The sequence below is a fragment of the Sipha flava genome, unplaced genomic scaffold, assembly GCF_003268045.1.
Source record: "Sipha flava isolate LNK unplaced genomic scaffold, YSA_version1 101_pilon_pilon, whole genome shotgun sequence".
Lineage (NCBI taxonomy): Eukaryota > Metazoa > Arthropoda > Insecta > Hemiptera > Aphididae > Sipha > Sipha flava.
In genome coordinates this window covers 306,204-329,066 of record NW_020271715.1, presented here as the reverse complement: position 1 = coordinate 329,066, position 22,863 = coordinate 306,204, and the positions used below count along the sequence as shown (strand labels likewise).

The window sequence follows — 22,863 nt, the reverse complement described above, 5'->3', positions numbered from 1 at the left end:
AATTAGAAAAAACATACAAAGTCGTTTTAAATTATCTGCCCAAGAAATATGTGGTATGTTGATAACAGCCAAGAACCGAACGATTATAACACATTTACTCCGCTTAACCCAACAAGGAATACTAGTTATAACCAGAGGACTGTTCAGACCAAATCCATCTAGAAGTGTTCAATCCATATGAAAATCCATAGTTTACTTATAATCAATGTGTGTTACCTTGTAGTACACTTTAATTTAGTGCAACGAGTGTTATATATTGTTATAATAATTGTCTATCGATGTGTTCATGCACTGGCTAAAAGTTAGCGTTTTAATACGTATTGAAATAATGGAGATATTAATATGAGTATTCGCACAATTCTTATTTTAAATATCACACTCGGTTTTTTATCTTCCGATCTTGTTAAAATCAGAACGTAGCTGGTTAATTCCACCGGGATACCGCGGTACCCCCAACCGAAGCACACGATGGCGCGTTGGACGATTGATTTTATATCCCCTCACCCACGCGTACGACAAGATTTCCGATTTCTAGAGCGCAAGTTCGAGTTGTTTATTTTACCTAGACCACATGTACACGGTGTTCGAGAGGAAAAAAAGAAAATGTCAATTTCAAAAACGTTACGTTTACCCGTTTGTTTTGTTCTCGCGCGTCTCTTAAAAACGTTTCCGAATGATTACCGGTTTGTTCGATGACGACGAGAGGGGATGGCGGAGAGGAAAAACCGGACCGGTATCCTCCTCCTACCGTAACCACGTTCCACGGTAAGCAATGTGTTCCCCCCTCCCCCCGTTAGCAGCTAGATCAACGTTCGCGGGATCTATGCGGCAGTGGTGCCGTGAAAGTGGTTCGCGATCGATTGTTCACCCGTAGAGTAGCGCTCCGCACGTGCGAATCGCAGTATTACGAATAGTATACAGTATTAGTATACAGTTGTCGTTGTGCCGGCGTAGTTATTCGATATCCGTTGCCGTCACGTCGTTTCCAGCGGACTGAGGAAAATAAAACATAAAAACATGTTCAGCGGTAAATGCAGGAGCCAGGCTCGGCTGGACGGCAAGACCGCAATCGTCACCGGTTCGAACACGGGCATCGGTAAAGTGACCGCCAAGGAATTCTACAGGCTCGGTAAGCGCGTCGCGTCTCCGCCGAAGCACTTGTCGAGTAAACCGAACAAATAACGTCGAGGGCAAAACATAACAACCTTACCTTATCCGCCGAATTCGAGATTAATCATTGATATGTTAGTTCGGAAAATCTCATTTGAATTTCAGAAATCGATGCCAATGCTATGGCTTGTATTGGTTGGAAGTACGAACTCGTATACAGAAATAAAAGCTGTACAAGTTGTTTGATAAGACAACCGCTGAACCGATCGGCGTGTTTGGGTTCCTCGTTCTGTTTTAATCGCCAATAGACAATAATAATAAATAAGCTTAACTAACAAGTTGGATGCACACGGAAAACACTGATATAAACCAAACAGTAATTTCCTATGGCATTCATTTATAATAATTTTAAAATTACAAATTTATGTTGAGACCTTGAATCGCACACGTTGAAAACAATATTTTAACGATTAGGTTTTTATGGCTTAACATAGCTGGGTTAGGTTAGGATATGAATTATATTTATTGCAACACAAATATATTAACGTTTATTGTAGCGTTTATGCGGGGATTTCATATTTTTATTATTGGAACCTATGTTTATATACGAGTTCGTAGCTATTACATGATTTTAATTATTTATACAACATTGTTATGAGACGTTATACCCGTAGGCGGTGATTGGGGTGAACTTGGGGGGGGGTCTTCAGCCCCCACCTGAACGTAGTCAAACCACACTAGACGTCAAATAAACTGTATATAGTTTTGATATTTATAATTTTTATTTTATTTTGTTGGTATGCGAGAATGGTCTGGAATATTTACGAACTATTGTTATTGGGAACAACCATAATCTGTCGGTAATTAAGAAAATAAAGGAATATATTTATACAATTAAAAAAAAAAATAAGTAGCTATTCAATATTTTATGTTTTTATGTTCCTATTACCTGTTTAAATTTGGTGCTTCAACTAGAATATATTAGGAGTAGCCACTAGTTAGTAGGTTGAAGCGTCTAAAAATGTTTACGCTAACGGATAAGACAAAAATGTTAAGCCCCCTTCCCCCCGGATGTGATCAAATATCCACCCATGATTATATCTATTAATATACTGTTACTTTAATTTTTTATTTATAATTTTTAACTTTTATTTGATTTGTATAAGAAATTCTAGGCATACAGCAAAATATTTTCCTCGAACAGTATCACCGATATTCCGAGAAGAATTTTAGGGAACATTCTTAGATTCAGTCGCGTCTTTACCAGTCCAATCGTATCACGTGTCGTACACGCACGTATCGCGTGAATTTATAATTAATATTATTTGATAGCACAATACGGTACGGGTAAGGTGGCCAAGTAGACCACAGACCATGGCACGTTACGTAAATACCGTTACGTTTTTCGAACAAAAGTCGACAACGCTGAAGACATACGGTTATACGGAGAGCAGTGCGTATCTAACGTGTTTGAACATATTTTGTGTCAGTGACGTAGTCAAAAAAATATTCTAAAGGAGGGGGCTTAAATTTTCCATTCTTTCTTACATAAGTATCAACTATTTAATTTTAATTAATCGATTAAAGATAAATAAAAATGTCAAATATGTTATTTTTTAATATATTCAAACTGAATTTAGACAGTCTCCAGAAAAATATATATATATATTTACATTCATATGCATATAAGTGATTTATATTTAAAAAGTAATATTAAATCTTCTTGAATGTTTAACAAGTTCTTTTAACATGTCGTCAGTCTTGATAATAATGTCACGATGGATTTATAATATTACTAAATTATACCTATATATTGAAATTATTGTACATTTTACAAAATAAGAGACATTGGTAGGGGAGTATAACTCGTTAACCCTACCCCTGGTTTGGTCACTGTTTATGTACACAATCGTTTTGCGAAATTAATTTCCACCCTTATACCGCGATAAATACTGTTTCATGAGGTGAATAATTTTTTTTTTTTTTAACGCTCCATAGTATCCTATAAGGCCTAGATTTTTATTTTTAGTCAATTTCTGTCTAATATTTTTTTTTTCTGGATTTTGGTTTAATATTTTATGTAGTTCAATTTTTAACGTTATTCGTTAAAACCAAACCGAACATCACGAGTATGTTAAAATGTAGGTACTACTTATGTATAAAACAGGCGCACTGATGTCATGGTATAAATATGACAGATGCAATTGATGATTTCGTGATTGGGGGACTGTATTTTGATTAGTGTACTCTGTATACGTGTCTACTGTCTAGTGTAGCCTTACTGTAGACAAGGCATTTGTTTTGTTAGTAAGTTGGTTAAAAATTATAATTGTTTGATTTTTGGGCAAGTGATTAGTTGTAGATAATGTTCACACTACTTTTGATACCCTTCGGCACACTTGCGTATGCAGGTAAATATATGATTAAGAGTTGGTGTTGACAATTTGAGTTATGAAAATATTGTTAACGACGTTTTGCTGAACTTCAAAAAAATAAACATGATTCGAATTGAAGGCCATTTCACGTTAAGCAATTAAACGTGTTGTTTGGAAAGAAAACAAAAACAAATGCTATTATTGATAGACGAAAAACATTCAAGCTGATCGTTTTAAATAATTCGAATCATTCTTCGCACGAACGTTCGAGTAGCCGTCAGTCACATGGATAATAGCATAATAATTAGAGCCCGGTCTTGGTGTGTGAAGAACTTTTAAAAATTCCCCTAAAAAATGCATTTTTGATATATAAAACACTTAAAATGCATTATAAATTTTTATTTATAAATGAGTTAAATATTTAAGATAGGTTAATAAGACTGTTAAAATAAATAAGATAGACAATTAGTTTTTAAATTAATAATTAAAATTGGTTTCAATCTAGAAAACCATTTAAATATGTTGTATTGATTACTTTTTGTAACAGTAATATAATAATGACAAATGCTTGTGATGTTCCTCTCAATGGGTAAAAATAATAAATGTCCTAAATAGTCACAAAAACGACTCAAAAAACAATGAATATTATTCGTACAGATTCGGATGTTGTTGAAACGCATTTTAAGCTAGGAAAGCGTAGTCTTTGGTGTTCCAACAAAAAAAAAAAAAAGGTGCAGAAGTCGTCAGCACCCGGTCCCTGAACAGTGGCGTATTTATGAAGGGGGGAGTTCCGTATCACGTTTATAATGAACGCTGTTATCGATTGATGTCCATAACTATGCGCGCACTCGACTGGTTTCGTCCCCTTCTCGGTGGAAGTCATTTGCTGCAGTTATTGCGCGTTTGACGTATTATCACCGCGCTATCACCGCCCACCGCAACGATCACGTAAAAAATTCGATACGCCGACGACCTGTTACCGTACTGGCATCTATATAAATATATATTATAAAGATGCGTGTTTATTATACGTCTCTCGCGGCTGGGGTGTTTCGACGGCGTAGGGTCCGACGACGTAATTTATCGTGCGCGCGCGGACCACCTCAGCCATTTTTTCCCCGGGCCTGCAGCTGCAATACGTCATATTATGTTTCCGCGCTGTAATTAACACGTGCACTGACCGTGATCGATTTGGTTTGCCGCCAGTGATAACAGTGACGAAGTTGTACCGGAAAACGAATAATTGAGTTTCCCAGCACCCTTCGTTCGAGCACCCGCCATCAACATTGTTGTTTCCTCAGCGTCCGTCACAAATACCGACCAGCTGTACGTGTGGCGCCAATGCTTTGAAAGTTCCTTCAAAAAACATTTTTCATTTCTCGATGATTTCGACGTTCAAATAAAATAATTTGTAGCCGAACGGTTAACCAGCCACTAACGATGTGACACCGATTAGGCCGCCGCGATTGTCTTGACGTTTCGTAAATATATTTACAACATTATCCGTACATAGGTTTAATTGTACCTATAACTCTTCGCATGCGAACAACTTTATTTCAAACAACAATAATAACACAGCGAGCTGCCCATGTTATGGGTTGCCGACCGACACAGCGTACCTACTTTATCAATCGCTAAATAATAAATCGTCAATAGTTGTATAATATACCCAGAAGTGGAACTAGAAATTTTTACGCCCGGGGAAAATGTTAAAATTATGCCCTATCATAGACTAATAATCAAATACTCATCTCGAGAACTTTTTCCTAATAATTAATATACAATTACACTTATTGAGTTTTAACCTAATAACAGTAATTAACAAAGTTAAAAAATCAAATTAGTTGTTAATAATTACAAAAATTACACCCTCTAACATTTTACGCCTGGGGATGAATCTCCATCTTCCACCCCTGAATATACCATGTAAAACTATGTTTAGAATTATCATGTTATAATGCGTGATTTAACGATATAATAATTATATCAAAGCGTATAAGGACGTAGATAAAGATTATTTATGGTGGAAAGGGGAGTGATATTTTTAGGTAATAATTATTTTTATTATTACCTATTTAATTACTAGCAGGGATTTTGGCAAAATGGGCTTGAACCCCCAAACCCTTCTTTATTATACCACTGCATGTCATTAAACACTCAAACTATACACCTGTTAAACGCGTGGTTGGAAAAAAAACTATGCAATCTTACACGAACGAGTTGCAAAATTAATCACAACTAGTTGATGAAAAACCTCAAGGGCAAACCATCAAGGAAGTCATTCAGCAACATATGTAAGGACTCAAAATCGACACCAAAGTCAGACATATCCAGACATTTAGTATAAAAACTCTACCTTTTATTGTCATCTACGTTAATTGTTTAAATTGTTCATGTTAATTTTTTTAAAAGTGTTAATGAATTAACAATATTATCACTAGTTGTCTTTATTCCATATTTAATTATTATGAACATTTAAACATTGTTGCACTGCCGAAATAACAACACGACACGTTACAGCTGAATCAATGTAGTACCTAGCTAAATTTCCAAAGAAAAGCTGTGAAAAAGTGTTCTCTTAATTCGAAAGATTATTGAAATCATCTGTATTTAAAAACAAATTAACAAAAGATGAAACGAAAAAAAAAACGTTAAAAAATCAACAAAATTTCTTGATGTTTCTCGAAATGGCATAGGAACTACGTTCCTGATAAATTTCTAAAAATTGAACAAAACTAAAGGACAAGTTCCTTCCAAGCACTGGAGTATACATCTACAATGAAACTGCATAATTATATTTTTATTTAGTTGTGTACCTACATTAAACGATTTACGATGGTTTGGAAATATCAAAAACTGTTCTTCGATTCGATGATATAAAGAACGGGTGACCTCGACTTTCTCACCTATAGGTCTTTAAGTCATAATAGTAGACGATATAGTCTTTCCAATGTGTCCAGTGTCTATTCACTGGACTATCGAGTGCCACCTACCTATGTTCACTTTGATCATCGCTACGTTTAACATGAACAATATGGGTCAATTATTTAATTTACAATCGTTCACCGTCTAACCACTACATCATAAGATCGTCGTGACATCCTTTTTATCACTTCAATATCAACGTTCAACAAAACAATAATACGCAAATCCGTATTGCATCATCGACACCACAGACACCTCTAGTAATCAAGCGATTTTTAATCACCAAAAAATAAATAGGAGTTTCTTCAATTATAATCCATCATTAGTTATGTATCGAAGTCGATTGTCCACCGCGTAGAAATCACTCGTACATAATAATTGCAATCCATTCGTCGGTATGCCTAGTGTTTACGGAACAAAAAAAATAAATAGCGCACAATTTTTCTCCATCGATCCTGCGGTATTACGATCGCAATCGTCCGGACGAGTTGCCTACCACGTACAATATCTGTAATTATTGCAAAAAAATGCGTAGCACGTACGGACAACAGCAACAACCGTGTCCTCATTATTAAACCTTGCGAAATCCGCCGATCGCAATAAAACGTCGACATGCACTCAAGCAGTTAAAATATTGCATGCAAATATGCATACGAGTAACTACTAAGCATAAGTCAAGTGGCAATGGATTGCTCACAACGTATTCATTGTCTTCCGGATGAATTAACACTAGTAAATATTACGGCATGTTTTCAAACTGAAAATGCGAGGAAGGGGGAGGCTAATTACTTTTTTTGCTTGTATCGTGTGTGTAGGTGAGAGTCGATATGGGAGTTTGAATATTAGGTGTAATATGGGGGCAAAAAAATGTTTTCATTGATATGCATTACAATGAGATGCTCTAAACAAAAAAATTTTAAATTATATAAGAACATAATAATGTTTTAAATTTTATAAATTCAAAATACTTTCTAGGACAACAACATCTTTCTAAAAGAATTTTGAAAAAGCAATACCTAATTATTTTATTTCCAACAATTTCTTCTTCATTGTTTATATTAACTGTAGGTAAACAGTTGAGTCAGTTTTCTGACATACTGCTTTTAGGATAGGTTTCTATCAGTGGTGTATATAGAGGGGGGTGCCTAGTGGGCTACAGACCTTCCCCCGAAATGTTTCAAAAAACTTAAAAATTATTTTAAACGATTGTTATATTTTGATGGTGCTTTGTGCTTTAGAAATAATTTTTTTAAAAATAAACAGAAAAATTATTTTAACCTGGTTGCATTTAATTTATTCAATTGTACTTCAATAGTTCATTAAAGTGTTTTAAAGGTCTTAATTTATGGTTCAATGCTTATTATTAAGAGTTAATTATATAATAAGTAAATTATAATTGTATAATATATTTTATTCATAACATATTTTATAATAGGAATAGTCAAGTACCACATCATATACCCTTTGTTCATAAATACCGGATTATACTTACTATAGGAAATACGTAAATAATGTGATCAGTTGAGACAATTTTTATTGCTTTTGTCAAATAGTTTTGAGACATTCTGTAAATGAAATGTATATAAGTACCTACTGTGTCTTGTTAGTAATTCTTAGATAGCAGTGGCAATTAAACTCTGTCCATAGTAGCCCCCTCCCCAAAAAAAAAATTATTTTCTGTATACACCACTGGTTTCCATACTGTTCAATGTGGAAAGCGTTCTTTCAGGAGTAGATGTAACTGACAACGTGACAAATAATTGTTGAAGTATTTTGAATGTGAAGATTTATGCAATGAGAAATTGATACAACAGCAGACATTGGTTTCGGCTTAGTATTTTCTTTCCATTGCTACGGACACCTCAGCTTTGAGTGTAGGATATTGTATCATCGTGGAGATCTTGGGCATGTATTTTAGAAATTTTCGTAATATTTACACCTTCCCACAAATGTAAATCGGCTGGTGGATTAAGGCGTTCGAGTGGCAAAACAACAGCAAGTCTTTGATTGAAAATTTGAGTGTCCGTTGATTTAATTAATAAGTCGAGAACGGGAATAAAGACGGAACACTTATCATGAAACACATTTCTAGGGTTTCAGAAGTAAAATTGACTCTCCGAGTTTGTCTTTCGCATAATCGAGGCATTTGTATTTCAATCCAAACGGCTTTTTCCAATGTAACAAAGGTCATTAAACAATTGTTAAAAGAATTGTCGTCTGTTCCGCTTAATATTTAACCCCAAGTCAAATAAATTTTAATTTGCACTAACCACTTCGAGTGGTTGAAATAAAATACATACGTAAAACCAGGCCTTGCGCGCGCGCGTGTGTGGGAGGAGAGGAATCTATAAACCCCTTGGCCACGTCAATGTGCATGTCGATGTCTATGTGTAACACAGCGATTCGTTCGGATTCCAGGGGCAAGGGTCGTGATGGCGTGTCGGGACGTGAAAAAAGCGGAACAGGCCGTGGCGGATATCTTGGCGGACGTGAAAGGCGACAACGTCGGACAGCTGATCGTGGAGGAACTGGACTTGGCTTCGTTGGCGTCGATCAGACGTTGTGCGAAGAGAATACTGCTGAAGGAGAAGCAAATCCATCTGCTGGTCAATAATGCCGGTCAGTGACTACGAACGGCGTATGTTTCGCGCACGAATACTAACCCACGTTGTGTTGCAGGCGTGATGGCGTGCCCGAAGGGAAAGACCCAAGACGGTTTCGAAACCCAGTTCGGCGTCAACCACCTGGGACACTTCCTGTTCACGTCGCTCCTGCTGCCCAGGATCCGGAGTTCGGCACCGGCGCGCATTGTCATCGTGTCCTCCTTGGCGCACATGGGTCCGTAAACTGTTCCGATACGACCATCGGTTATCTGTTTTATAAAATACAGTGCAACGCGATAGAAATAATCACGTTATAATGACGCGACTCTAGAGTACCTTGTATAACAACGAGCGTCTTGTGTACACATTTAGGTGGTTCAATTAATTTCGACGACATTAACTACGACACGAGAATGTACGTGGCCATGTTGGCCTACAGTCAAAGCAAACTGGCCAATGTGCTGTTTGCGAAAGAACTGTCCCGGAACCTCGAAGGTAAGTGCGATACCTACCTTATAACAGTCGCTAACGAAAAAAAATTCAATAACGCCCACGTTTGTGTAGGGACCGGAGTCCATGTGTACAGCCTACATCCGGGGATCGTGAGAACGGAGTTGACCAGAACAGTGGACAAGGTTTTTTTCCCGGGCGCTTGGTTCCTCTTCCGCTTTTTCGTCTACCCGTGGGTCAAGAATCCGGAACAAGGGGCTCAGACCACACTGCACTGTTCCATCGACGAAAAGGCCGGCGAACAAACCGGATTGTATTACAGGTTGGATGATTTTCGTATATTTTTCATTATTCTGTTCGTTAATTCATTCGCCGACGGTTCGAATGCAACGTTTGAATGCACGACTGTTTTTTTTTCTTAGTAACTGCAAGGTAAAAGAACCGTCGTCATTGGCCAAGAACGTGGAATTGGCGAAAAAACTTTGGGATAAAAGCGTAGAAATGGTTGGTATAAAGGACTACGACATGTTTAACTGCGAGGATACGCTTCCTGAACCATTAAAAGACGTCTAAACGAAAGCGTCTTAATTTTACACACAAATAAAATGCATAAACACACGGTTTTATGTTATTAAAATATAATTGATTTAAATACAAATTCATATTTTTCTATGAAATTTTTTAACAATAAATAAATATTCGTTTTCGTAATAGCTATAGATTATATTTAATTACGTTTTTAAATTAAACAAAACATGATCAACGATCCAAGAATCTACAAGTATTTATTTCATATAAATAATTAAATTTTCAGGAGTTATTGCCAAACTTATAATAGTTTAACCCTTATCAATACATTCTTCTCGTCTTCAAATACAAAACCGCAGACCAAAATTGAAATAATGAATTATGGATTCGATTTTAAAATAATTTTGAACTAAAAAAAGATCGGTCGAAAAAAAAATAAGAAGAAACAAAAATATCGTTTTTATTTTGCATAAATGTTGCATGACCATGATAATTGACTATATTACAATCATAGTAAATAACATACTTGAATATTAAAATGTAGTATAATACTAAAAAATCAACTGCTCCCAGTTTTAAATTTAAATGAAAAAAAAATTAACACTTTTTCACCTGCATATTGATTGATGAATCAATCTCTCTAAATGGGAATATTTTACATATTGCCTGTTTAGTTTAAGATTGTATAACAATAATAAATAAAGTTCATTATTCAACATTTTAATAAATCCATATAAAAATTATAAGTTTCAAATTTATCAAATTAATTTATTTTTATGTTTTATAATTGCCACATTTAAACAAGTTTTAACTCAAAGATCTATGTAGTTAATAAAATTACCCTTTAGTCTTTACTGAAAAATAATAACTATGCATTGTCAAAAATTATAAATGAATCAATAAAAAATTATGAAATAACTTATTTTTTTTACTGTTCGTAATGAGCATGTGTTAAAAACTCCTTTTAGTCTAAAATCATTATTATAATCTTTAAAAAATATATATATATATAGAATATCCCAGTAAACTAGTAATCAATAAACAATACATTTTATTTATAATTTGGTAGCCTATGACCTAAGTAGGTACATATTACATTGTATAAATGTAATAAATACATCAAAGATTAATAATTATAATACAAAATAATCTCTTGCATGGATTTTAGTTAATTACATATTTAAAGTACAAATTATATAGCTGATTAGTGGTATCAAATTATAAATGTAACTCGGTTGAATAATTTAAATACATTATCACAAACTTCTAATCCTTTTCTGAAGGTATATTAAAAAGCAATTATCAAGCAGTTTACATACACCACAAAAGACATTATAGCGAGTTATTAGGCATTCTTAATATTGAATAATTCCCAATTAGATAGAATGATTAAGTTTATAACTATTTATATATTATGATATATACTATATCACAGTGCTAAAGTAATGAAATAGGAAATTGACAGTGTACCAGAAGAAAGTTATAACATAGAAAAAGAAATGTTTACACACAGATATTATGGAAGTAAATCAATATAACAAGTTATTATTAAAAAGTATATTTCAAAGAATAAAAGCCTATTTGATGCAAAATAGAATGATTTTCATTTTGATGATTAATGTTAAGTTGAAAATATTAAGTCATTAATAGGTGATGTTAATCTAAAAATGACAAAGATACTTAGCAACAAAGTACAACACTAACAAATTCTTGACAATACTACAGATTGTATCAAGTATTACTGATATAATATATTATTTATCAACAAATAAACATTTAATTTTAATAATTTTATTTGTATTTAAATTATTTTTGTATTTTATTAGTTGATTTAAAGTTGATATTGAATGATGCGGAACTCATGAAATCGGATATGTGAATTAGAATAAATACACATAACAAAAACAGGAATAAAAATAAAAATAAGTATTGATAGTCATTTTAAATTACCCACCCAATAAATATGTAGTATTTTGACAATTATAGTAAGAAACATATTAATGGCGTGATTGCTCCACCTAACCAAATAATACCACTTATAACCATTAGACTATTCGAATCAAGTCTATCAAGGATTTTTTAGGAAAATGCATGCATTTTCTTATAATCAACATTTATTAGACCATAATAGAACATTAAAGGGTATAACATAAATAGGATACGTTATCACAGAAATAATATTTTTAGTACTAATTGAAGTTGTACTAAATCTCTATGAGATCTTGATATTTAGCCACATTTGTATTTGAACAGCTATCATCACTGAAAAATTTGTCAAAATTTGATCATTATTTTTGTTAATTATTCATATTTTTTATCAAGGTTCATAAATATTATGTGACTCACTTTATTAAAATTGAAGTGAATAATTGCGTATCAGAATTTTCAAAACCTATAAGATTAAAAAGAAGTTTATGGTGGAATCATTATGTTAAATTGAATAAATGTATTGATATTACCAATTGATGACTTTTGATCGTAAATATCCGAGGATAATAGGCTTTGAGCTTCAGGTATGTTCTTATTGATTGGAAAAGACGAACCATCACCAAGGCTGCGATATAAGTATAAATATTATTACATGCAGTTAGGTAAAAGATTAAAAATTAACTTCTGTCAATTAATAAGCCAAAAGGATGAAATTAAAAGTACAGATTTATCTAAACATTTTCATGACAAAGGAAAGATTATTATTAAAATAAAAACAGAGTTTATAATATATTTTGTTAGATAAAAAACTTAGTTATTTTATATTTTGTTATTTATACATGTTCAAAACAATTAATAATAAACAAGCATTACCAAAAATATACAAAATGTCAAAAATATAAAACAGCTCACCTTATTAAATAATTAAAAATATAAAATCTTAATTGACAAACATTAATAAAATTAAAAGTAACTTTATATAAATATTGCATCTTTAAATTAATATGATTAACATAAATAATGTGAACACAACACAATACTGACTTGAGCCTTATGTATAAATGTTTGTTTTATATTATATTTTATAAATTGTTATTTGAATAAGTATTCATAATCTTTTTGGAATAAAAAAATTTGTTTAAACAGTAAACGGTATCCTGGATTTGTTTGGTGATTGCCTAACTCTATCAATTGACCTCAGGTCGCTCGCCAACGGATAAGTTACACCATCCCCCAAACTAAAACAGAAAAATTAATATCAGGTAATGTAATACTAATATAACGATATGATTTATGCCCAAGAATTTTTAAAAATGTACACTTTAAAAATTGTTAAAAAAAATCTCAAGAATAATTAGGAAAAATAATTAATAAACATTATTCTAAATGAAATTAAAAATAAATAATGCAAAAGCCTTTCTGTACATTTTCAAAACAATTTTATAAATTTTATAATAGTTAAATACATATAACCACTTATAATAATTAAAGAACTTTAAAAATTGTAAAATTAAGAAATTTGTTTAATTTCAATCATTCAATTTTTATTTAATTAATTATAAGTATAATTTATTTATATTAATAGATTTTTTTTAATTTAAAAGGAATATTTAAAAAAATGATTAAATTATTTAAAGAGTATTAACCACAAAAAAATTCTATCTCTATTTTTGAAGCCTTTCATCAAATGACAAAAATTTCTTGGCTATTGTACATATAACAAAATGCTACCCTAAGCTCCAAATTATACGCAATGACGAATTTTTCAGGTGATTTTTCTTTTTAATAATACAATTAATTAGACCTATTATAAATACTAAAATTATATTTAACTTTTATACTAAATAATATTTTTTCTTAAATTTATTTACTTTTAATTTTAAAATAAGTATCTAACATACTAGAAAATTTAAATTTCTTGACTACACTACAAAAATAATTGTTTTAAGTAAATATAATGTAAAATTAAATATTATGTAGGATAAATATATGACGAATGAGTTTTTCATGTTATGAATGAAAAATAATATTTGTATAATAAACCATTGATTTAAATAAATTTTAAATGTAATTAAATAAATTTAGCTTTATAAACTCACCTAGTATCTACAGGAAAAGGCCACAAAATAACTTCTTTTCCAAACACTTCCCGTATGTTTCTACAGCATCCCAAGTTAAATCCATTTTTATCACAACCTTCTGAAAACTTCGGAGGACGGAAAGACTCTAAAATTATAACATAATCATTATGACACATAAATAGTAAATAATAACAAATATTATTTGAATTACCTAGTGTAGTGCGGTTTTTTGAAACCAGATAGATGTGATATGCAAATAGTGAAAATAAACTGATTGAAAACATTGAAGCAATAAAGAACAAAAATATTATATGAATTTTTTCTGATCCTCCTGAAATTCGCTGTAATAAATAAAAATAATTAAGAATGTACTAGTTTTATCAACTTTTAATTATAAATGCATTTTAATGTATAGGAACTAATAAATTATTTAAAAAAAAAATTTGTTTTCATATGACATTGGAAATTTAACTATTAAATAATTTATAAGTATCAAAATATTTGATTGGTTTAATATAATTTTTAACAATATTGTGTTATATTTTTTACTATTTATATACAACATGATTATAAAATCAATAATTAATTTGAATAACTTAATATCAATAATCTTAAAAATAGTCATAAATATTTATAATTATTACAATGAATGAATGCAATAATATCAACTACAACAAAATATAGTACATTTACATAAAGTTCTTGAACTATTAATACAACAAAATATAAGAGAATTATTTAAACATGCTATAGCTGTATTTTAAAAGTATAATTTATATAAGCTTTAGATAAATTATTATTTTATTTTATTTAATTTATAAAATAATAATGAGCAGTAGATTCAACTATTTTTTCAACAGTTAAAAAACCATCAATAAAAATTGACATTTATAATATAGCCAGTTTTATTTTTGTACTCATTATCATCAACAATAATATTACACCAATCTACACTATATATACACATAGTAACATATTTTTGGGAGGGGTAATCCTGGGTAACAAACCTTCCCCTAAAAGATAAAAAAGTTTAAGTCATAAATAACTTGCTACAAAAGTACAGAGGAAGAAAAAATTAATTTATATCATGTTCATGTTCTATATCAGGTTCTAAATAACTCTTGATTCTTATTTATAATATTAATAGAATAATATAATTAATAATTCATACTTTATATGTATTTTTTTGTAATATTATAAGATATCTCTTATTTTTAAGAAAAACTGTAAACCACCCCTACAAAAAGTTTGAAATACACCACTGTATTTATATACTAATAGCTATTAAATATATTAAATATTACCACATCTGAAGTAACATCCCAGAATTTAATAACATATTCCGCTGTGGTAGCTACCACGTAAATACACATCAGGAGACCGTAAGCCAAAAACAATATAAAGAACTTATAGTTTGAATATGATACACAATTGTTGACCCAAGGACAATGATGGTCCATTTTTAACACACATTTACGACATACACTGCAATGGTGTGATCTATCTGGTTTCACTACTCTACATTTATCACAGTACCGAATATCTGAAAAAAAATGTTCTACAATTCTAAAGACATACATGGAGTCTTCAGTAAGGATGACAAATAAGCATATAAAGTTAAGGACTGAACTATTACCATCAGCGTTTGTAAAAGTCATGACCGGCAAATTTTCCGAAAAGTCACGCAAAACTGCATTCTGCCTGTTCAAATCAATAGGTATTCTGTTGAACTCTTCAAACACTTCTTCTGGTAGTCTGAACTGCAACGAACAAAAACATACGCATTCGCGCATTAACAGATATCATCATATAAGAACACTATGAATGCAACCATTACTTTTGGTGGCACACCCCCAGGTTCTGTGAAAATCGTTTTGAAGTAGGACCATAGAAAGAACACCAGGATGATGTGGTACACGGTTAAGTACAAAGCTTTAACTTCCATTGACGCAATGCCACCTGAAAATAGAAAACAAAACAATGGTTCAATCAGACAGACCTTAACGTTATGTGTATAAGCCAAATATTACCCAAGGCGCTGATGCACAGATGGTAGACGTACGCGTAATATGACCACGCGAGGATGCATAGGATAAATATCACCGGAATGCTCTTGACCATTTTCACGCAGAATACACAGCAGAACCGTTTCGAGTCTGAAGCGTCCATTGCCGCAGGTCGGATATCCTTGAACTCGTTCGCGGTGTTGGCGACGACGACAACAACCGTTCAAGGTGTCAACAGCATCCCCAGCACCGCGGTCGTCGTCCGGAGTGCAATAGGAACGTGCGGGAAAATGTGAAACACAAAACAATCGGTTGACAAATGAGCGCGTGCTGCGAGGGTACGTTACCGGGCAACGAGTACTCCATGAAACGGCGACCAACCGTTTAGTAAACCATGTGTTGCGTAACCCCACATCAACGGGACTCGGCGAGTTGGTGTTACTGTTATTGCATAGCAGAATGATTGCAGAGCACCCTGAAGAACGCTCTCACACATTGACTATTACGGAATCCGGAGTTGACGCTGATATTGTACGCGATTGTGTGTTATCAACGGGATCAGTGTGACCGCGCACCAGTTATTCGGTTTCCCTCATTATTTCGCGAGCATGTACAGAGCAGTGGATCCCAATGGTATATGAATATATGTCAGTGGATCGCGGTTGTGTTAGAAGTGTTTAAAAATCAAGCACACTTAACTCAGGCGCGTATATAGGTACATATTTGTACCTATATACATATTTACATATTTGGTGGGGGGAGCGTTGATAAAAATTTTAACTTTAAGAGGTAATATAGAAGAATCCCATACTGCCGATAGAAAGGATTGCGTTAAAGTTTTAAAAAGTTGTAAAGTTTTGAACATTTTCACTCGGGCTTTCAAATTCGAGTTTTTAAGTTCACTTTTTGGACTACAGTTTTGCGGAATTTATCCTAGTCCGTAATACTATACATTCTGCAAGGCAGTCATCGAAGATCATTGTATGTTAGACATCCTTTTTAATTAGCCGGATGGTTAGGTTAACCTTTACGAACGGTATATTTGACGGACAAAACAGTAGTTTCATTGCAGCTGTTAATCACCACAGCGGTAATTGGATGCAATGAGAAATTGTGATTACTTTCGTATTTTATTTTTTGTTTACGCGAAGAATTTAAATAACGTACGTACATAAACTGTAAACATATACTAATTATTCTTTTTGTTATTAATCATTGATTAAAAATATTAAATCAACGTATCAATTATACGTACTAAACTCAATTAAAGCCACCACGGTGCAATAACCAGTTACGTAAATTTTTTTCAAAATTCCATTTTTAACTCACATACGTTGACAAAAATAATTCTCTGTCGATTGGTGCAATAATCATATATGACCGACGGATATCATGGAAAATAAATCACAAAAACGATATTTACGGTTTTGTTTGGTGCAAAAACTTAATACGTCCCGATGTACCTTATGTATTTTCATGTAAGTATTTGTTTTTTTTATCTCTCGGTGCAAGAACCAGTTACGTCCTTAACTGGTTTTTGCACCAAACATATGTACAGAAATGTTATTATTTTACTCTGTGCAATAACAAGATTTTATAGGTCTATTAAATAATTTTGGTCAGTGGCGTAGCGTGTGCGTATGATGTGTACAGTATACACTACACAAATTGAAAAAATATTTTTTTTTTTATATACTAATAATGTTATATTTTCACAAACAATTTTTCAATTGTAATTCTTCTTCTAGGCTTTTACAGGCCCATCGCCGCAACATCATATTGTCTCCATCTCTCTCTATCGTTTACACATTCTTCTGCATCCCTCACGTTCAAAAGTTTCAAGTCTTCTTGTACTCGATTTATCCATCTCTGTCTAGGGCGTCCTCTTGGTCTCTTTGTGTCAGGCTTCCATTTAGTTATTGATCCAATCATTTCTACTAATCTCCATACGTGACACGCCCAACTTATCCTTGTACTCTTCAGGGACCCAATAATGTTAGGTTCTTTATAGAGGTTATTCAATTTTCATTGTTTCTTATTTCATACTCCCCGTCGTTATTCCTTTTTGGACCGAAGATTTTCCTTAATATTTTTCTTTCAAACACTCCTAACTTTCTTTTATCCGATTTTGTCGTGGCCCATTTACCACATGCATACAGAGTAATTGGTTTAACTATGATTATATTTAACTTATTCAATTGTACTAATTTAGTATTTCATAGTATAATATTTTATGGATTTTCTTCAAAGTTGATTAAACATTAGGATTGATAAATCCACAACACAGTGGCTGTGCCCCGCGCTATGGTCCTTATATCTGGTGGCTAGTACCTATAGATTAGGTTAGGTTAAATCAATGGTATACCATGTTTATTATGTATACATGGGCACATGTAAACTCCCCTAAAAACATTTTGCTACCGTATTACACTAATGTAAATTACCCTAAAAACATTTTACTACCGTATTACACTAACATAAATTCCCCCAATAAAATTAGAACCATATAGGGCCGGTTTCACCTACAAGAGTTAAAGTGCAAGTTATCAATAACTCAAGGTTAACTCAAAAAAATAATTTCACGACTTAGAGTTAAGGGGTAACATCAAGTTATCGAAAATCTTACCTCCCATATTTTAACTCCTAATATTTTTGAGTGTTAAGAGATAACTCTTAGTTCAAACAACAATATTAAAACGTGTTATCACTGTTAACATATTTTTTGCTTTCAAGAATGATTATTGTGTGTCGTATTTGAATATTTCATTTTTGCATACAATTTTTCTGCCTGTGAAGATACTATTATAATGTATCGTAGAATATTATTTGATGACGAGAGTGAGAGCGATAACGACGACATCATTATTGCGATGCAACGAAGACCGCGAATAATAATTTAAATAATAAAAATAATAATTTTTCATTACATTATATTGCTTTTATACTTATTGAAACATTTTAAAATTTAATATGATAATTTTAATTTTAATTTTTTTGTAACCATTCAGACCCAATGACCCCTATAGAGGACATACTCCTAAATTCGTCAAAATCTAAAAATAAATTTTTTTTAAAACATTTTACTCTTATTATAGTCCATAGTAAAATAAATAAGCAATAAAAAATTTTTTATCTCTATAAGAAATTAATTTGGGTCTGAAAGGGTTAACGTTTTCAGCGTTATCAATTCAATGAGCGGTATTATCAATGCTATCAGTGGAAAATGAGAGGGAATCCTGGTTAATACCAGCAATTAATTAGCTAACCTGAGATTTACTAACTTCCACTTATAAACTGGTGGTGAAACTGAAATAATGATAACTTGGGGTTACTGATAAACTCAGAGTTAATCTCAACTTTAACTCTTTAATGGTAAAACCAGCCCTTAGAGTAACCCAGAAGACACCACGTAGAGGCGGTTCTAGTTGTCCTCCAAAAATATTCGTATTTTTAATTGCATATATATTTCTTTATTCATATTTTATAATTAGAAAAATATCATACAAATAACCATTATGAGTAAACATTAAGTTAAAAAGACGTCAACAATTATTAAACCAGCTAATAGAAAATTATAAAGAACAAAAAATTACTGCATTTCATTATATAAAAACCGTTTCATAATATTATTCCATCAAAAAAATAATCAACATAATAAAATCAACTTTAATAATTTTAATAGTATAACGATAATAATGAATTTTTCTAATTATAAAATATGAATAAAGAAATATATATTCAGTTAAAAATACAAATATTTTTGGAGTATAACTAGAATCTCCTCCACGTGGTGTCCTCTGAGTTACGCTAAATGGTTCTAATTTTTTTAGGGGAGTTTACGTTAGTGTAGTACGGTAGCAAAATGTTTTTAGGGGAGTTTACTATTAGGGCAATTTACTATTTAATTTTTTAGGGGAATTTACATTTGCCCGTATACATAATGTATACGCATGTATACGTATATGCAATATGCACATTGACGATTGCTTACAGGCACAGACATTCAGCGATAGTTATTTAAATTTCTTATCAATAATATTAAATAATAACAAAACAGATCGCTCGCTGTGGTGCATTCGTCGCTTGTGTACGCGAGATCTGTATTGCACACGCTATCGTCTAACCGTTGTCCGTCGCAATATTTTGCCGGCTATATATAATAAATTATTGTTAGTTATAACGTGCGAATTAACTGTATATTGTGAGTATGACGTATCAATAATGAATACAAATAATACAATATGTGAGTATGCAATTGAAAAATTATTTTTAAAGCCTTTCGGTTCCCTGCATTTTGACGAGAAAAAAAGTATTATCGAAATAGGAAGACCCATGCCAAAATTACTTTACACGAAAAAAAAAAATTACTAACATTTTATAGTCACGGAAAATGTAGTAAGAAACACTATTTTATAGGTAGAATGACTAAAATAGTATAGTTATTAAGATTATATAAAAGTAATTGGTTTCAATAGTGAATATTACTATTTTATAGTTAATTTTTTTATATGTTTTAATCGACTATATTTTATAGCTCAGATAATTAAATACTATAGCAATATATCAAATCACTATAAAATATAGTAAGTCGTAACTGTCGAAATGTAATTCGGCGAAAACTGAACACGCGCGAGTAGTTAACACAAAGGTAATATAAAGCAAGAGACACGCACGGCATGAAATGAAAACTCTTAAGAATTTTGTCTCTTACAAAACGTATTATGAGTTAATGGATGGTGGTCACTATTACCCTTTTGTCAGTCGTATATAATTCATATTTTGCAACACTCCTACAAGAAAGTTCAACGCATGATGGGTCTCTAAGTTTCTACGGATTCAAGTCGAAACGGTACATTTTTTACACTATATACTAAATATGTAGTAGATTATTAATGTATACAGTTATTTTCAAGTTTTGTTAAAATTATTTAAATAAATATCGACTTACTACATACTCCTTTAGTTTATTAATTATAAAGCTTATTACAAAGCTGTCCTAATTATTTTAAATCTATATTTTTTTATATTATTTATTATAAAAAAACCCATACTATTTTTTAAATGAGAACGCACCGCGTCGCACATGGACACCAGGATAAGACTTGGAACAATTAAATACTCCAACACTTGCAATTAATTAGTATAAAATTTGTTGTATAACATGCACGGACTCGATCAGATTTATGTCCGCCGCCCATGGTGAATTCTTATTTGAAAAAAGTACCTATATATGTCCTATTGTTATTTGTTTTTGGAATATAACTATATAAAAAATCTTAAGTATGTTGTTATTTTAATTATTAACCAAATAACCAATAAATCTGTTACACAATTTAAAATAAAAAAAAAAAAAAAATAATATTTTTTTTACATTAACGAAATTATATTTGGATACCATATTTAACAACGTTCTTTTAAATTTTATAAGTAAAAACATGTACTAGCCAAAAAAAATAACAATTATAATAGGTAAAATTTGAATGAATATGATATTGTAATTTTATAGTAAAAAATACTATACATGACAGCAGGTACTGCTAAATATATAAAATAATTAAATATAAAACTTGGTTACGAATACTTAATTTTATAGTAGTGGTTATTACGAGTTATAGCTCAATAAACTGTTAATTATAGTAAATTAAATTTCTGCTGCAGTGATATGAACTAAACCTTCCAGTTCTAACTATTATAAATTCCAATGTGTTCTACTATAAACACTGTTTGAACAACTAAATTAAAATATTTAGTGAACTATAAAATTTTAGTAAAAATTACTTTATTTTCTTGTAACAATGACTATAATAACTAGTACATTATAGTAAATATCACTAACATTATAGCTATCCCTATAGCAATTATAAAATACTGTTTAATCTACTATTTTAATAGTGGGTTGAACTGTTTTGTTTTTTTTCGTGATATTTAACTACAAAATCAACAAAATTACGTTCGAACATTTAAATATGAGTATTACAGTACATTTAAGTGGTTATCGGGTTGTAAAAAAGCAAATAACTATATTATTGGCCTTCTATTATTTTTTCTCGTGAAGAAAACACGGTTTTGACGATTTCAATAACTTTCATAATTTAAATTGAAAAGATTGGGATAAAATATATCTCAAACATTTTGGTCGTACAAGAAAAACGCACGTATTTTGCAAAAATGTATTATCTACTTATATCTTGATGGTACAAGTAATTATTTTTTCAATTCTAATGATTACATACAAGGATGGATCTAGAAATATAAAACGGAAAGGGAGGCTAATTTGTATTTACTGAAGACAATATAAATAATTTTAGTAAATACTTAAGTATATTAGTATATTAGATATAATGTATTTTAAAATGATAAAATATGAAAAATTATTTAGTTCATTAGTCTTTTGACCAATTTTTAATCAAAGACCGACCAAACCTATTAGGTATTTATATTTATGTTACACAGTTAAAGAGAAGGCTAAAGCCCCTTCCCCTCCTTTCTTCTGAGCCTGATTACATGTACAATATATTTTTTATCATTTTATTATACATAGGTGATATATATTTTTTTTTTTTTTTATACTTGGTATAAGTAATACACATAAAAATATGTTATATTTTGTTTTTATTTTAATATTAATAAAAGTATATGTTTTATTACATTAAGTTGCGTATTATACTTATTACAAATTTTAAAATTTATATTAGTTGAATTTATTTTATTTTTTTTTTTAACTATTATGACCCAATGTCACTTAACGTGGACATAATCCAGAATTCGTAAATATTTTAATATTTTTCTCTTATTATAGCCCACAGATAAATGAATATGCAAAAAATAAATAAATATTTCAGTAAAATAAAATGGT

General features: G+C 31.2%; 2 protein-coding genes across 4 annotated transcripts; one reads left to right on the top strand and one right to left on the bottom strand.

Moving 5' to 3' along the window:
- The first annotated feature begins 814 nt into the window (after positions 1 to 814).
- On the top strand, positions 815 to 10,125 carry LOC112680870 (retinol dehydrogenase 12-like). Its single transcript, XM_025551096.1, has 6 exons — positions 815 to 1,129; positions 8,829 to 9,029; positions 9,090 to 9,248; positions 9,386 to 9,508; positions 9,578 to 9,785; positions 9,886 to 10,125. The coding sequence occupies exons 1-6, from the start codon at positions 1,018 to 1,020 to the stop codon at positions 10,034 to 10,036; spliced, it is 954 nt and encodes a 317-aa protein (XP_025406881.1). The 5' UTR covers positions 815 to 1,017; the 3' UTR covers positions 10,037 to 10,125.
- A 1,962-nt stretch (positions 10,126 to 12,087) lies between these two features.
- On the bottom strand, positions 12,088 to 18,903 carry LOC112680849 (palmitoyltransferase ZDHHC20-like). Of its 3 annotated transcripts, none has more exons than XM_025551070.1 (9): positions 16,032 to 18,903; positions 15,839 to 15,960; positions 15,638 to 15,761; positions 15,306 to 15,559; positions 14,213 to 14,342; positions 14,020 to 14,146; positions 12,451 to 12,545; positions 12,338 to 12,383; positions 12,088 to 12,253 (listed from the first exon to the last, which is right to left on the bottom strand). In XM_025551070.1, exons 1-9 carry the CDS (start codon positions 16,168 to 16,170, stop codon positions 12,196 to 12,198), a joined length of 1,095 nt encoding a protein of 364 aa, XP_025406855.1. In that variant the 5' UTR covers positions 16,171 to 18,903; the 3' UTR covers positions 12,088 to 12,195. The 3 variants fall into 3 exon arrangements, with proteins under 3 accessions (XP_025406855.1, XP_025406862.1, XP_025406870.1); XM_025551077.1 differs by having other exon boundaries at positions 15,306 to 15,544; positions 16,032 to 18,897; XM_025551085.1 differs by lacking the exons at positions 12,088 to 12,253; positions 12,338 to 12,383; positions 12,451 to 12,545 and adding an exon at positions 12,889 to 13,158 and having other exon boundaries at positions 16,032 to 18,889.
- Positions 18,904 to 22,863: the final 3,960 nt, after the last annotated feature.

Excerpts from the sequence above, each read along its gene's own strand:
- LOC112680870 (XM_025551096.1), top strand. The coding sequence starts at position 1,018 with ATGTTCAGCGGTAAATGCAGGAGCCAGGCTCGGCTGGACGGCAAGACC. Across the intron at positions 9,509-9,577 it reads ACTGTCCCGGAACCTCGAAG|GGACCGGAGTCCATGTGTAC; the intron begins GTAAGTGCGATA and ends ACGTTTGTGTAG. Across the intron at positions 9,786-9,885 it reads CAAACCGGATTGTATTACAG|TAACTGCAAGGTAAAAGAAC; the intron begins GTTGGATGATTT and ends TTTTTTTCTTAG.
- LOC112680849 (XM_025551070.1), bottom strand. The coding sequence starts at position 16,170 with ATGGACGCTTCAGACTCGAAACGGTTCTGCTGTGTATTCTGCGTGAAA. Across the intron at positions 15,762-15,838 it reads CTGGGGGTGTGCCACCAAAA|TTCAGACTACCAGAAGAAGT; the intron begins GTAATGGTTGCA and ends TGTTCGTTGCAG. Across the intron at positions 15,560-15,637 it reads GACTTTTACAAACGCTGATG|AACATTTTTTTTCAGATATT; the intron begins GTAATAGTTCAG and ends TTAGAATTGTAG.